Source organism: Mustelus asterias, chromosome 15, assembly GCF_964213995.1.
Source record: "Mustelus asterias chromosome 15, sMusAst1.hap1.1, whole genome shotgun sequence".
Lineage (NCBI taxonomy): Eukaryota > Metazoa > Chordata > Chondrichthyes > Carcharhiniformes > Triakidae > Mustelus > Mustelus asterias.
This window is the reverse complement of record NC_135815.1, coordinates 41174786-41189188: the sequence shown is the minus strand read 5'-3', so window position 1 is coordinate 41189188 and position 14403 is coordinate 41174786. Positions and strand designations below refer to the sequence as shown.

At 43.1% G+C, this 14403-nt stretch overlaps 1 protein-coding gene across 5 annotated transcripts in view; it reads right to left on the bottom strand.

Moving 5' to 3' along the window:
• angel2 (angel homolog 2 (Drosophila)) overlaps positions 1-14126 on the bottom strand; it is a 58349-nt gene extending 44223 nt beyond the window's left edge. The window contains exons 1-3 of one of the 5 annotated variants that reach the window (XM_078229808.1): positions 14021-14126; positions 10016-10117; positions 7277-7797 (exon numbers count right to left, since the gene is read on the bottom strand). In XM_078229808.1, coding sequence (XP_078085934.1) covers positions 7277-7797; positions 10016-10080 — 586 coding nt within the window. In that variant the 5' untranslated portion in view covers positions 10081-10117; positions 14021-14126. Of the gene's footprint in view, positions 1-7276; positions 7798-10015; positions 10118-12237; positions 13451-13701; positions 13851-14020 lie in introns of those variants that run through there. The other 4 variants (XM_078229809.1, XM_078229807.1, XM_078229805.1 and 1 more) reach the window with 4 other exon arrangements.
• Positions 14127-14403: the final 277 nt, after the last annotated feature.

Here is a 14403-nt window from a genome sequence, read left to right as displayed (position 1 = left end):
CCCCTGCTCGCCCTTTCTGCCTAAGCCCGATGAGCCAAAGCCCCTCAGTTCTCACTCAGCTCCCTCTCACTCCGCTGCCCGCTCCCAACGCTGCCCGTTAGATAGTGGGGCCTGCCTTTTAAACCTCCCGTGCACTAAAAAAAAACTCAAAAGACCCTTCCCAGTAAACCCCGCGGCCACTGCCGGTTTCGCGCCAAAATTTAAAAATAATTAAATAAATAACTAACACCCGCGAAAAAGTACTTTAAATTAAATCTTACCCCAAAAATCCTGTCACCAGTCACACCTCTGCCTTTCTCCAAAGCAACAAAGAGGAAAGGTTCCTTCCTATCTACCCTTTCTATGTACCTTATAATTTTGTACACCTTGATCACGACTTCCCTCAGCTTCTCTGCTCGAAGGAAAATAACCTCAGCCTAGCCAGTCCCTCTTCATAGTTAAAACATTCCAGCCCAGGCAACATACTGGAGAATCCCCTCCGCACCCTCTCAAGTGCAATCACATCCTTCCTCTAGTGTGATGACCAGAACTGCACACAATAGTCTAGCTGTGGCCTAATGAGCATTTTATACAGCTCCATCATAATCTCCTTGCTCTTATATTCTTATCCCTCTGCTAATAAAGTTCCCATATACCTTCTTAACCACCTTATCAACCTGTCCTGCTCTCTTCATAAATCTTTAGACATACACCCCATGGTCCCTCATGTCCTCTGTACTTCCTAACATCTTAGCATTCATTGTGTATTTCCTCGCCTTGTCAGACATCCCAAAATGCACCACCTCAGTTTTCAGGGTCAAATTCCATTTGCCCATCTGACCAGCCCGCCCATATCGTCCTATAATCTTCCTCGCTATTTGCCACAGCTGCGAACTTGCTGATCATACCTCCTACTTTCATGTCTAGATCATTAACCTAGATCGTCATTACAAACAGCAAGGAACCCAGCACCGATCCTTGTGGTACACCACTGCACACAGGCTTCCAGTCACAAAAACAATCTTCAGCCACTAATCAATTTTGCAAATTGTCCCGGATCCTATGGGCTCTTACCTTCTTAGGCAGTCTCCCATGCGGGACCTTGTCAAAAGCCTTACTGAAGTCCATATAGACTATATCAACTACACTGCCCTCAACAACACACCTCGTCATCTTCTCAAAAAATTCAACCAGATTTGTCATGATCTACCCCTGACAAAGCTATGCTGAGAATCCTTGATTAATCCTTGCCTCTCCAAGTGGAGATTAATTCTGTCCCTCAGAACTTTTTCCAATAATTTCCTTATCACTCATGTTAGACTCACTGGCCTGTAATTATCTAGTTTATCTCTACTTCCCTTCCTGAATAATGGTACATTAGCTGTCCTCTAGTCCACTGGCCCCTCTCCCTTGGCCAGAGAGGTTTGAAAGTCAGCAGTAGAAAACCTGCATCTCCTCCTTTGCCTCATACAGCAGCCTGGGAAACATTTTGTCTGGGCCTGGGGATTTATCCACTTTTAAGCTCATTAGAACCGCTAATACCTCCTCTCTTCCAATGTTAATTTGTTCAATTGTATCACAGTCCCCCTCCCTGATTTCTATACCTACATCGTCCTTCTTCATTGTGAACATGATACAAAAAAACTAATTTAAAACCTCACCTACGTAACACTGCTTATCCAACACCCAATACTGGACGAGCAGAAATTTCCTCCAATTAATTATTGGAAAACTTGGAGTTGCTGTCTTTGGTCCCCATCTCAAATTCAACCACTGTTTTCATTTCCGGCAATTGTTTAAAGCCAAACTAGATGGTTCAGAATCTTGTGTTGTGTTTGATTCAGAGATAAGCTTTAAAAACACATTTCTACTCCATTACTAATAATGCCTACTTCCACCTACATAACACTACCCAACTCTGACCCTGCCTAAGCTCCTTAAAGAAAACTTATATATGCAAAGCTTTTAATCATCTGTCCTAATATGGCCTGTGTGGCTCATGGTCAAAAATATTTTTACAGATATTTCTCTCAGTAAAACATCCCAAATGCGCAACATGTCAAAGGCACTATATAAATGCAAGTGTTGTTGATTGTTACAGGAGATTTAAAGAATGATTTTCTATTCATTGCTGTCTCATTTCCCTGCCTCTCAATTCAATATTTCTTCCATTTACCTTTTTGTGGCTGATTTAATATTTAATTCACCTACCATAATTTACACTTCATAGTCTTCGCACTGAATCTTTCTCAATTCTTCAATCTGACTGGCTAAGGAGGCATAGTTGGTTATGTTTTCACTCAGCTTCCTAATGCCCCGCTTTCCTCACTGTGCTATCAGCAACTTAGTGTGTCTAAAAGGCTACAACAGCAAGTCTAACCAATGGCTGATAACGACATGCCGTGTAACAGAAAAATCTGGCCCGTTTTGTCCACCTGGCATAAAGAACAAAGAACAAAGAACAGTACAGCACAGGAAACAGGCCCTTCGGCCCTCCAAGCCTGTGCCGCTCCTTGGTCCAACTAGACCAATCGTTTGTATCCCTCCATTCCCAGGCTGCTCATGTGACTATCCAGGTAAGTCTTAAACGATGTCAGCGTGCCTGCTTCCACCACCCTACTTGGCAGCGCATTCCAGGCCCCCACCACCCTCTGTGTAAAAAACGTCCCTCTGATGTCTGAGTTATACTTCGCCCCTCTCAGCTTGAGCCCGTGACCCCTCGTGATCGTCACCTCCGATCTGGGAAAAAGCTTCCCACTGTTCACCCTATCTATACCCTTCATAATCTTGTATACCTCTATTAGATCTCCCCTCATTCTCCGTCTTTCCAAGGAGAACAACCCCAGTCTACCCAATCTCTCCTCATAGCTAAGACCCTCCATACCAGGCAACATCCTGGTAAACCTTCTCTGCACTCTCTCCAATGCCTCCACGTCCTTCTGGTAGTGCGGCGACCAGAACTGGACGCAGTACTCCAAATGCGGCCTAACCAGCGTTCTATACAGCTGCATCATCAGACTCCAGCTTTTATACTCTATACCCCGTCCTATAAAGGCAAGCATACCATATGCCTTCTTCACCACCTTCTCCACCTGTGTTGCCACCTTCAAGGATTTGTGGACTTGCACACCTAGGTCCCTCTGTGTTTCTATACTCCTGATGACTCTGCCATTTATTGCATAACTCCTCCCTACATTATTTCTTCCAAAATGCATCACTTCGCATTTATCCGGATTAAATTCCATCTGCCACCTCTCCGCCCAATTTTCCAGCCTATCTATATCCTGTTGTATTGCCCGACAATGCTCTTCGCTATCCGCAATTCCAGCCATCTTTGTGTCATCCGCAAACTTGCTGATTACACCAGTTACACCTTCTTCCAAATCATTTATATATATCACAAACAGCAGAGGTCCCAGTACAGAGTCCTGTGGAACACCACTGGTCACAGACCTCCAGCCGGAAAAAGACCCTTCGACCACTACCCTCTGTCTCCTATGGCCAAGCCAGTTCTCCACCCATCGAGCCACTTCTCCTTGTATCCCATGAGCCTTAACCTTCTTAACCAACCTGCCATGTGGGACTTTGTCAAATGCCTTACTGAAATCCATATAGACGACATCCACGGCCCTTCCTTCATCAACCGTTTTTGTCACTTCCTCAAAAAACTCCACCAAATTTGTAAGGCACGACCTCCCTCTTACAAAACCATGCTGTCTGTCACTAATGAGATTGTTCCGTTCTAAATGCACATACATCCTGTCTCTAAGAATCCTCTCCAACAACTTCCCTACCACGGACGTCAAGCTCACCGGCCTATAATTTCCTGGGTTATCCCTGCTACCCTTCTTAAACAACGGGACCACATTCGCTATCCTCCAATCCTCAGGGACCTCACCCGTGTCCAAAGAAGCGACAAAGATTTCCGTCAGAGGCCCAGCAATTTCCTCTCTCGTCTCCCTGAGCAGTCGAGGATAGATGCCATCAGGCCCTGGGGCTTTGTCAGTTTTAATGTTCCCTAAAAAACCTAACACTTCCTCTCTCGTAATGGAGATTTTCTCTAACGGGTCAACACCTCCCTCCGAGACACTCCCGGTTAACACGCCCCTCTCCTTCGTGAATACCGATGCAAAGTATTCATTTAGGATCTCCCCTATTCCCTTGGGTTCTAAGCATAATTCCCCTCCTTTGTCCCTGAGAGGTCCGATTTTCTCCCTGACAAATCTTTTGTTCCTAACGTATGAATAGAATGCCTTAGGATTCTCCTTAATCCTGCCTGCCAAGAACATCTCGTGCCCTCTTTTTGCCCTTCTAACTCCCCGTTTGAGATCTTTCCTACTCTCTCTGTATTCCTCCAGAGCTCCATCTGTTTTCAGTTGCCTGGACTTAACGTACACCTCCCTTTTCATTTTAATCAGATCCTCAATTTCCCTGGTTATCCACGGCTCTCGAATCCTACCTTTCCTATCTTTCCTTTTTACAGGCACATGCCTATCCTGCAGCCTTATCAATAGTTCCTTAAAAGACTCCCACATGCCAGACGCGGACTTACCCTCGAACATCCTCTCCCAATCAACATCCACCAATTCCTGCCTAATCCGGCTATAGTCAGCCTTCCCCCAATTTAGCACCCTGCCCGTAGGACAGCACTCATCCTTGTCCATTACTATCCTAAAGTTAACAGAGTTGTGGTCACTATTTGCCACATGTTCCCCTACCGAAACTTTGACGACCTGACCGGGCTCATTTCCCAGAACTAGGTCCAGTATAGCCCCCTCTCTAGTCGGGCTATCTACATACTGTTCCAAAGAACCTTCCAGTACGCATTTTACAAATTCCTCCCCGTCCGGTCCCCCAGCTCTAAGCACTTTCCAGTCTGTGCCAGGGAAATTAAAGTCCCCCACTACAACAACCCTATTTTTTCTGCACCTATCCAGAATCTCCTGACATATCCTTTCCTCCACTTCCCGTGGGCTGTTGGGTGGTCTGCAGTACACCCCCAGCATAGTGACTGCACCCTTCCTGTTTCTGAGTTCCACCCACAGCGACTCAGTACATGACCCCTCTAAGTTGTCTACCCTCTGCACCGCGGTAATATGCTCCTTAACTAATATCGCTACTCCCCCACCTTTTTTAGCCCCTCCTCTGTCTCGCCTAAAACACTGATACCCCGGAATATTCAGCTGCCAGTCCTGTCCTTCTTTTAACCAAGTTTCCGTCACCGCAACCACATCCAAATTCCGCACAAGCATTAAGGCCCTAAGTTCGTCTGTTTTACCCGTTACACTCCTCGCATTGAAGCAGATGCACTCCAGACCTCCAGGCCCAGTCAGGTCCTCCTCCTCCAGAGTGCTCCTCTTCTTAGCTAGCCTTGCCCTGGCCCCCAGCTCGACCCCAGCCTCAGTATTTACTGACCTCCTGTTTTGTTCCCCACCCCCCTGCCACACTAGTTTAAATCCTGCCGAAACACTCGAGCAAAACTCCCAGCCAGGATATTTGCTCCCTTCCAGTTAAGGTGTAACCCATCCTTTCTGTACAGTTGCCATCCTGACTTGAAGATTTCCCAGTTATCTATGAATTTAAAACCCTCCCTCTTGCACCAGTCCTTTAGCCACGCGTTCAACTGTAGAATCTCCCTGTTCCGAGCCTCACTTGCACTAGGCACCGGGAGCAGTCCAGAGATTGCTACACTGGAGGTCTTACTTTTTAGCCTAGCACCCAACTCCCTGAATTTCTCTCGTATGACCCCCCTGCTCTTCCTACCTACATCATTTCCCCCAATGTGTACAATCACATCCGTTTGACTACCTTCCTTTTTAAATATGCTTCCTACCCTCTCGGAGACATCCAGTACCCCGGCACCAGGGAGGCAGACTACCATCCTGGATTCTCGTTCAGTCCCACAGAAGCGCCTGTCCGTGCCTCTAACTATTGCGTCCCCCACAACTATCGCTCTCCTAAACCCCTTCTTTCCCTTCCGGACCCCTGAGCCTGTCTCCGTGGAGGCGATCTGGTCCTCGTGGCTTACCCCTGGAGGGTCATCCCCCTCCACAGAATCCAAAACAATATACCTATTGTGGAGGGGGACAACCACAGGGGATCCCTCCACAGACTGCTCACTCCCTTCCCTTCTCCCATCTGTTGCCCATCCCTTTCTCTTATGGGAGACTGCCACTGGGGTGCTTTCTGGCACATCACCCTTCTGACTATTACCCCTCCTAACCGTGACCCACGTGTCTTCCTTCCGAGACCCTGGTGTCACTACCTGACTATAACTTTTATCTATGACTCTCTCATTTTCCCTAACTAAACTGAGTTTATCGAGCCTCAGCTCCAGCTCCCTTACACGATCCTTCAGGAGATGCAGTTCCACACATCTGGCACAGATATGGACTTCCGGGAGGCAAGTTGTCTCCAGGAACTCCCACATCCCACACCGAATGCAGTATACTGGCCTCCCACTCATACCAGCCATGTCCTTTTTAGTTTTGGGGATAAAACAAAAAGGGGGTGTAACCAAAGAAAAACAAACAAACAACCTTCCTCGCCGAAGCCCTGTGAGCCAAAGCCCTTTTAGCTCTCACTCTGTCCCCTGCTCACTCCACTGCCCGCTAACGACGCTGCCCGCTCAAAGGTGCGGCCTACTTTTAAACCCTCCAAAATCTTCCCAGGCTGCTGCTGGGCCTATTTCCTGTTTAGAAAAAAAACCTCCGATTTTTTTCACTAATTTAACTGAAAAATAATTAAATAAATTAGTGCACAAACAAGCTCCCTTACCCTCAGCCTGCTCCTGTGGAACAATTAAATTTTAAATGGGGGAAAGACTTGGGTGATGTAGTGTTTGTATAAAATTATTTTTAAAATAGGGTACGTGAAAGGGCTACAACTCAGGATCATTCCTGTACTAGCTTCCAGTTCTAATGTTTCCTTCTTGAATAAATAAGCTTTTTTTTGTAACTATGCAATTACAGGCCGGCAGAATTTGTGTGTTTGGGGGGGGGGGGGGGGGGTAAAATTAATTTAATATTTTTGCAACAAATTGAAATAAAAACTTTGCTAAAGCTTCAAAAGCTTATAAGCATGCTAATAAGAGAGCTTCCTAATTTTGTTTGTAGAACGGAACAGCATTGTAACTTCAATTCTGACGGCAATACTCATGAGAAAGCTCTTGTGAGCACAGACACATAATAAAGGAATTGCCATTAAATTTACAGATATAATAAGTCATTACTTTCCTTGATCATAAGATATTTTACATCCAAACAGGTTAATCAGATTAAATATTAGTCAGTTTTACCTTTTGCGAATGAAGTTTCTTGATCTTCTTGGGAGACGCATGAATTTCCCATTTCATTGCCAGGAAAAGTAATATTACCAGAATTAGCTTGTATTGCATGATTCGTGCTATCGGATTCTGAAGGGCTCCCTTCTTTCTGATTTGTTGGATCATGCTTCCTTCGTTTAGCTGGAGGGCTGCTGTCATTTGGATCCATAGAACAAGATGATTGGTTTATTGAACAAGAAGAAAAACCTTGGTGTGGAAATCTTCCTCTTGTCCATGAACCACCATAAAAGTTCACTGGTGGTCTCCAATGGAAAAGTGGTTGCCAAGGGATAGGGGGCTGCCAGTGGAAAGGTGGTCGCCAGTAGAAAGGGACAGGACTCCTAAAACCATGTATATTCAGTGTCTCAGGAGAAAAATTGGATGACCACCGAGGACAAGGAAAGTTTGAGGTCCTATGGAACAAATGTGGGACATCAGGGCGGGAGATGCAGCTCCTGCCAAAACTCTGCAGATGATGAGTAAGCATGTGGTGGCTAGAAAACACAAGCACAAATGTATACTTAATGTTTCATTAAGCACATCTGTTCATCACAACAAACTGTAGAATTTACCTCTAGGTGCAATACAACAAATATACAAAAACGTTCAAAGTAACCATGGTTAAAATCCATATGTCAAATAAAAGTTGTGACAAAGTGCTAAAACAAAGTAAATAATGTAATCTTTAAATATGGCCAGTGAAGCCTTGAAAACACTTGTATTAACTGTTTAACTATTACAAGGGTTTGCAGAACAGTGCTTGTAATTATTGAAGTCCTGAATCAATCCTCAAAATTTGCTATTCCATCAGGAATTGAATGTAGAATCTCAAATTAAAGGGCAGATTTAAATAGGGAAAATAAAAAAAATATGAAAAGATGAGGGATCACTAGAAATAATGCAGAAAAACTGCAAACGGAGGAAATTAAATAAACACAAGTTGCTGCTAATATGTATTTGCATTGAGAAGTCAGAATAAATGTCCCCAATATTTTCCTGAAAGTAACCGCAAGTTTCCAGAGCTAGTATCTCCAGCAATTGAGGTGGGTGGTACAGACTGAGTGATTACTGGTGGACAGGTTGGTCTTCTCTTGCCCCTTCTTTTTCAATAATTCACTTAGAAATGCAAGTACTAGATTGAACAAAATCAGAAATGTACAGCAAATTTGTAAATGCCTTTACAGATTTGGCATTTCTCCAAATAGCGAAATGAGACAAAATTTTGTTAATTTTTACTCCCTGTTAAAAACTAAAATCTAGATTGCAGACAAGAGTTTAACTTTATATATTTCATTGAAACAGGCTGTTGCTAGTTTTTCAAACATGGCAGACTACTAAATTTACCAACATAATCCTCCTAGGATGCCAAAGAAAATAGCTGTGATGTCCATTATATTCATAGAACTCTAGTGACCTTTGCAAGATATGGTAAACAGAATGAATGAAACATGTGTGAAATGATGTATGTATGGAAAATACCATATACCAAAAAATGGATTTAAAAGAACAACACGTTATCAGCCATGACTAAATCTGAAGTTTTAGAATCATAGAAATCTTATGGGGCAGAAAGAGGCTATTCAGTCTATCATGTCTGCGCTAGATAAAAAAAGAGAAATTAGAATCTAGCCTCTCATTTTAAGCTCACTTTCCAGCACCCAGTCCATAGCCTTGAAGGTTACAGCACCTCAGATGCTGATCCAGGTAAATGATCCCTCATTTTGCTTTCATCAAAGCTTGGCATTTGTATCTAAACAATTAGGATGCAAAAATGAAACATTTTATGCACTTAACCAAAATCACAAAAAAAAAAATCGGATTGTTTATCATATCATAGAGTCTTCAAAACTCAGGATGTTTCGTTTTCAATTTGACATTAATCAGCTCATGGCCAAGGTTAGTGTTTAACTGTAGAAAATTTAGAGTTTCATGTTACCTGAGCACAGCTACAAAGGCATTGAGATCAAAAGATAATTCAGTTAATATAAATGCGATCCCAATATGTAGCTTGAATGTGACAAAAAACACTTCTACAATTCCTGTTCGGATGAAAGGTCACCACTCAAAATGTTAACTGTTTTTCTCTCCACAGTTGCTGCCAGGCTGAGTCATTTTTAAGCTTTTTTGTTTTTATTTCTACACTCCATGGTTATGTTTAGAGAATACATAGCATTCTCCATAGTATACAATAGTAGAAAACGAAAGATGAAATTGTGGAAATCGCATAACTTATATATGTGCTTTAGTCAAGTAATTGTGATTATATTAGTTTACTTTTGTAATTTAGTCCTATCAAAAAGTGTATTTTGTTCATTTTCTGTATATCAGTTGAATAAATTAAAAGATTGTATGCTGTCCCAAATCAAACTAGATGGGGAAGGAAAGGTGTGCTGTCCAAGGTTGTATTGAGAAAGGAGTGTTAGCCAGGAATCCCAATCCCTGTTGGTGTTAAGTATCTAAGTTAAAGGTGTGTCAGCCTCACATTGGTTTACTTTTACCCACTAGCCAGGACCACACAAGATTACTTGCACCCCAATATTTATAGCCCTGTAAAACTCTACAATTTCAGAAGACTAGCAACACAAAGGAAGACAAACAACAATGTAGTAGGAACCAAAAAGTGTAGCCTTTTGTGCTAATTTCATGTGGGATCTTTCAATTTAAAATGATTATGCTAGTCCATGTGGATCTTAACACTAAGTGAATTCCTACCCTCTTATGTTCTGTGCATTCAGCCTAGCAGAGTACCCAAGAGGTGTGAATCTGTTGACATTCATTCTTCAAGAACTGCAGCAGAAACTGTTCTTCCAGGAGCTACTGAATCAAACTCAAGTCAATATACATAAAAATTTAAAACAAAAATAACCTATTATAGTTCTACATATCAAACATTTGATTATACAATTTTTACTTTATTCTTTCATGGGATTTGGGTGTCAGCCTTTGTTGCCCATCCCTCTCTCTCTGTTGTCCCTCAAAGCGAGGAGGATGCTTGCCAACCTGGCATTTGGAGTCTTTTAAACATGGGGAGGCCCTTGCGCTGCAGCTACAAATGGTTGCTCAGCCCTAATTGCCCTTGAGAAGGTGGTGGTGAGTTGCCTTCTAAAGCTACTGCAGTGATACTCCAACAGAGGGTACTCCGGCAGTACTGTTAGAACTTTTCTATAGTGGTTTGATACAACTGAATGGCTTGCTAGGCCATTTCAGAGCGAAGTTATGAATCATCCATATTGCTTCGGTCTAGAATCACATGCAAACCAGGCCAGATAAGGGCACCCCTTCCTTCCCGAAAGGCGAACCAGATGGAATTTTACAACAATTATAGTTTCATGTTCAATATTACTAAAACTAGCTTTCAATTTCATAGTCGTAGAGTACAGAAAAAGTCCTTCAGCCAACTGAGACTGCACTGACGAAGCTACACTAAATCTACACGATTCCTAGCGCTTGGCCCATAGCCTTAAATGTTATGACATTTCAGGAGCTAATTCATTTACTTTTTAAAGGTTGTGCCCTCCAGATAGTGCATTCCAGACTTTGACCACCCTCTTTAAAAAAAAAGGTTTGCCTCAAATCCTCTCTAAAAATGATGTCCCCTTGTTATTGACCCTTCAACTAACATGAACAGCTGCTTCCTATCCACCCTGTCCATACCGCTCATAATCTTATACATCTCAATCAGGTCCCCTCTCAGCCTTCTCTGCTCTAAAGAAAACAGCCCAAGCCTATCCAGCCTCTCTTCATAGCTCAAATGCTTCATCCCAGGCAACAGCCTGGTGAATCTCCTCTGCACCCTCTCTAGTCTGATCATATCCTTCCTATAGTGAGGAGACCAGAATTGCACATGGTACTCCAGCTGTGACCTAACCAGTTTTGTACAGCTCCAACATTACCTCCCTATTCTTATAATCTATGCCTCGACTAATAAAAGCAAATGTCAAAAATGCCTTCTTAACTACCCTAGTAACCTGCCCTGCTGCCTTCAGGAATCTGTGGAAAAGCACCCAAAGATTCCCGTTTTCGTCTGAGCTTCCTAATGTCCTGTCATTCATTAAGTACTCCCTTGTCTTGTTACTCCTTCCAAAGTGCATCACCTCACACTTTTTAGGGTTAAAAGCCATCTGCAACTGATCCACCCATCTGATTAACCCATTAAAACTTTCTGCAACCCAAGACCATCTTCTTCACTATTAACCACCCTTCCAATCGTCATATCATCTGCAAACTTACTTTCCCCTGCAAACTTACTGCCCCCTCACATTCCCATCTATATTGTTTATATATAATCACAAAACAATAAGGGACCTAGCACTGATCCCTGTGGTTTGCCACTGGACACCAGTTCAGTCACACAAACAGCCTCCTACCACTCAGCCAGTTTTGGATCCAACTTGCCAAGTCACCGTGGATCCAATGTGCTTTTACCTTCTTTATCGGTTTCCCATGTGGGACCTTGTCAAAGGCTTTGCAAAATCCATCTAAACTACATCAACTGCACGACCCTCATTTACACACCCTACTACCCTACTTGAAAAATTCAATCAAATTTGTCAGGCATGATTCCCTCTGACAAAACTATACTAACTATCCCTGATCAAACCTTACCCCTCCAAGTGGAGATTCATTCATTTAAATTTAAATTTCATCCACCCATCTAGGGACTTGAACTTGTATCCCCCAGGGAAATTAACCTGGGCCTCTAGCTTATTAGCCCAGTGATATTAGTATTAGCCCAGTAATATTAGCATTGTATCTTCATTTTCCACTTCAATTTTATCAGTCTTTATTGTTGAAGGATAATGGAATTCCTAATAATTAGATTTAGCATCACAAAGCGTTGGGAAATTAAAATCAAACTGAGCTGCACTTCGTATTGTGCAGAGATGTATCATAATAAGGATAAAATTCAACCAAAATCAGCTTGTCACTCTCACTCAAGTATGGTATTTGGCTGCTGTGTTCCAGTAAAAATGTTGGCCCAAGTCTTCTGATCGACAATAGCCCGAGCAGATTTGTGAGACCCGACCCGCTTTATGATTTTTTAAGTCATATCTTTTGATCCTGGTTGAAGCATCAAAAGGTCACACAGGCTCTTCAGGAATGTTGGACGCAAGAGATGGAAGAAGAACAGACGTGCCCCTTTTCACAACAGTATTCAGGTCTATTTTACAGGTCCAAGTCTTTCAGTGGACGAGTTAGTGAACAGGTGAGGTGGGGTAATTGTAATATTCCTGAGTAGCCACAAGTTCAAGGTGAATTGGCATGAATAATTCTTCTATGAATTACCACCATACTTTAGTAACATTTCCTTGTTCTGCCATTTTACTTTAGTAAATTTAAACCTTTTAAGGAGAAATGCTGATCCTCCAGTGAACATTTCACAATGGGCTGTGTGGAAGACCAGGCAGTGATTAGTTTGCATTTACATAGCACTTTTCATGACCACTGGATGTCTCAAAACACTTTACAGCCAATGAAGTACTTTTGAAATGTAGTCACTTGTGGGAAACACAAGAAACGTTCACTAAACTCCCATAAACAGAGCAATGTGATAACGACCAGATTATGCTGGGGTTTTTTTTTTAAAAAGTCACGTTGATGGAGGCAAAAGCAGAGAATGCTGGAAAATCTCAGCAAGTCTGACAGCATCTGTGGAGAGATAAACAGAGCCAACATTTCGAGTCTGGCCGACCCTTGGTCAGAACTGAACTGTTTGCCCCTCGTTGAGGGCCAGGGCACAGAGATAACCCTTTTTTTCTCCCTCAGTTCTACACTGAATCGTCGTCAGCCTTGATTTTTGGGCTGGAGGCCTGGACTGGGACTCGAACCCAGAACGAAGTAATTCAGACAGAGACAGGACTGACACCAGCTGAGCGGCAGGATGCGCAAATCCAAAACAATAAACCACTACATACGGTGTCAACAACAGGAAATTGTTGTGTTTGCTTCAGAGCCCATATTATTGGTGGTGGGGGGTGTACTCCTTAGCTAACGCCTGTTTAATTAAAGCTGCGAGGCTCAGCCACCCGGTCGCTTCGCGTGCCGGCTCCAGGCCTCGGCTTCTCGCCCCGACCGAAGGCCGCGGGCAGCGAACAATGAGGGGTTGCGCTTTGCACTCTGGGAGTTGTAGTCCACCAATCCCGACTCGCCACTCTGAGCGGCGGGACGGCGTCACCCTAAAGACTACAATAAGCGCATGCGCGCCACTCCGCTCACTATCCCTACGGCGCAGCGCGAGGGTCAATAGGCCGGGGGACGAAGCGAAAGCAAAATCTCAGTGCACCCACCCATAGTTAGCCGAGCCAAAAATCAAAAATACGACCATAAATTCAGGCCTTCGTATAAACGATACCCAGGGAGATTTTTTAAAAAAGATATAAATTCCAATATTAACTTACATGTGGAAGTGCTTCATGACTGAGCCGGTGTTACCCCGGCTGTGGAGCGTTGCTTATTCCAGCATAGGTGACAACTGAGCAAGTCTTCTATCACCTTAACCATTAGCAGTCTCCCCAGGAGATGCCAATTCTGCAGAAATGGTGCCTTCTGTTACAAGGGCCGGCTTAGAATAATCAGGGACCTCATGAGAGGCATCATTAAATAACAAACCGGGAAGGACCTTTGCAAAGACCTACTAGACTCGTTTCCGTGAAGACATAATTAAATTCATTCTAATTTTTTTTTTAAAAAGGCCAACGAACGGGTTGAAATACTCACCCTAGCATTTGCTTTTTGATTTCAGTTACTTTGGATGTATCCCAGGTTTGTGACCATTTGGAACGATTCTGCCCCCACAGACTTAAATTTTACGTGAGCTTATTTCAAACGAACGCACGTTGAATATATTAAACGTAGACGCGGTCAGCGCTTACTTATTCACAACATTAATATTCCCAAACATCTATATTTGATATATTTAACCAGTGTGATTTATGCCCATGACTGTTACAATCCCTTCTTGTCATGATGCTGAATACCTAACAAAGCTTTGTGAAGTAACACGAGTCATGCATAAAAAAAGTCAGTGGCGTAAACCAGTGTTAATTTTTTAAAATGTTATGTCACTGAACCAAGTGGCAAATAAGCTTTTGCATCATTAA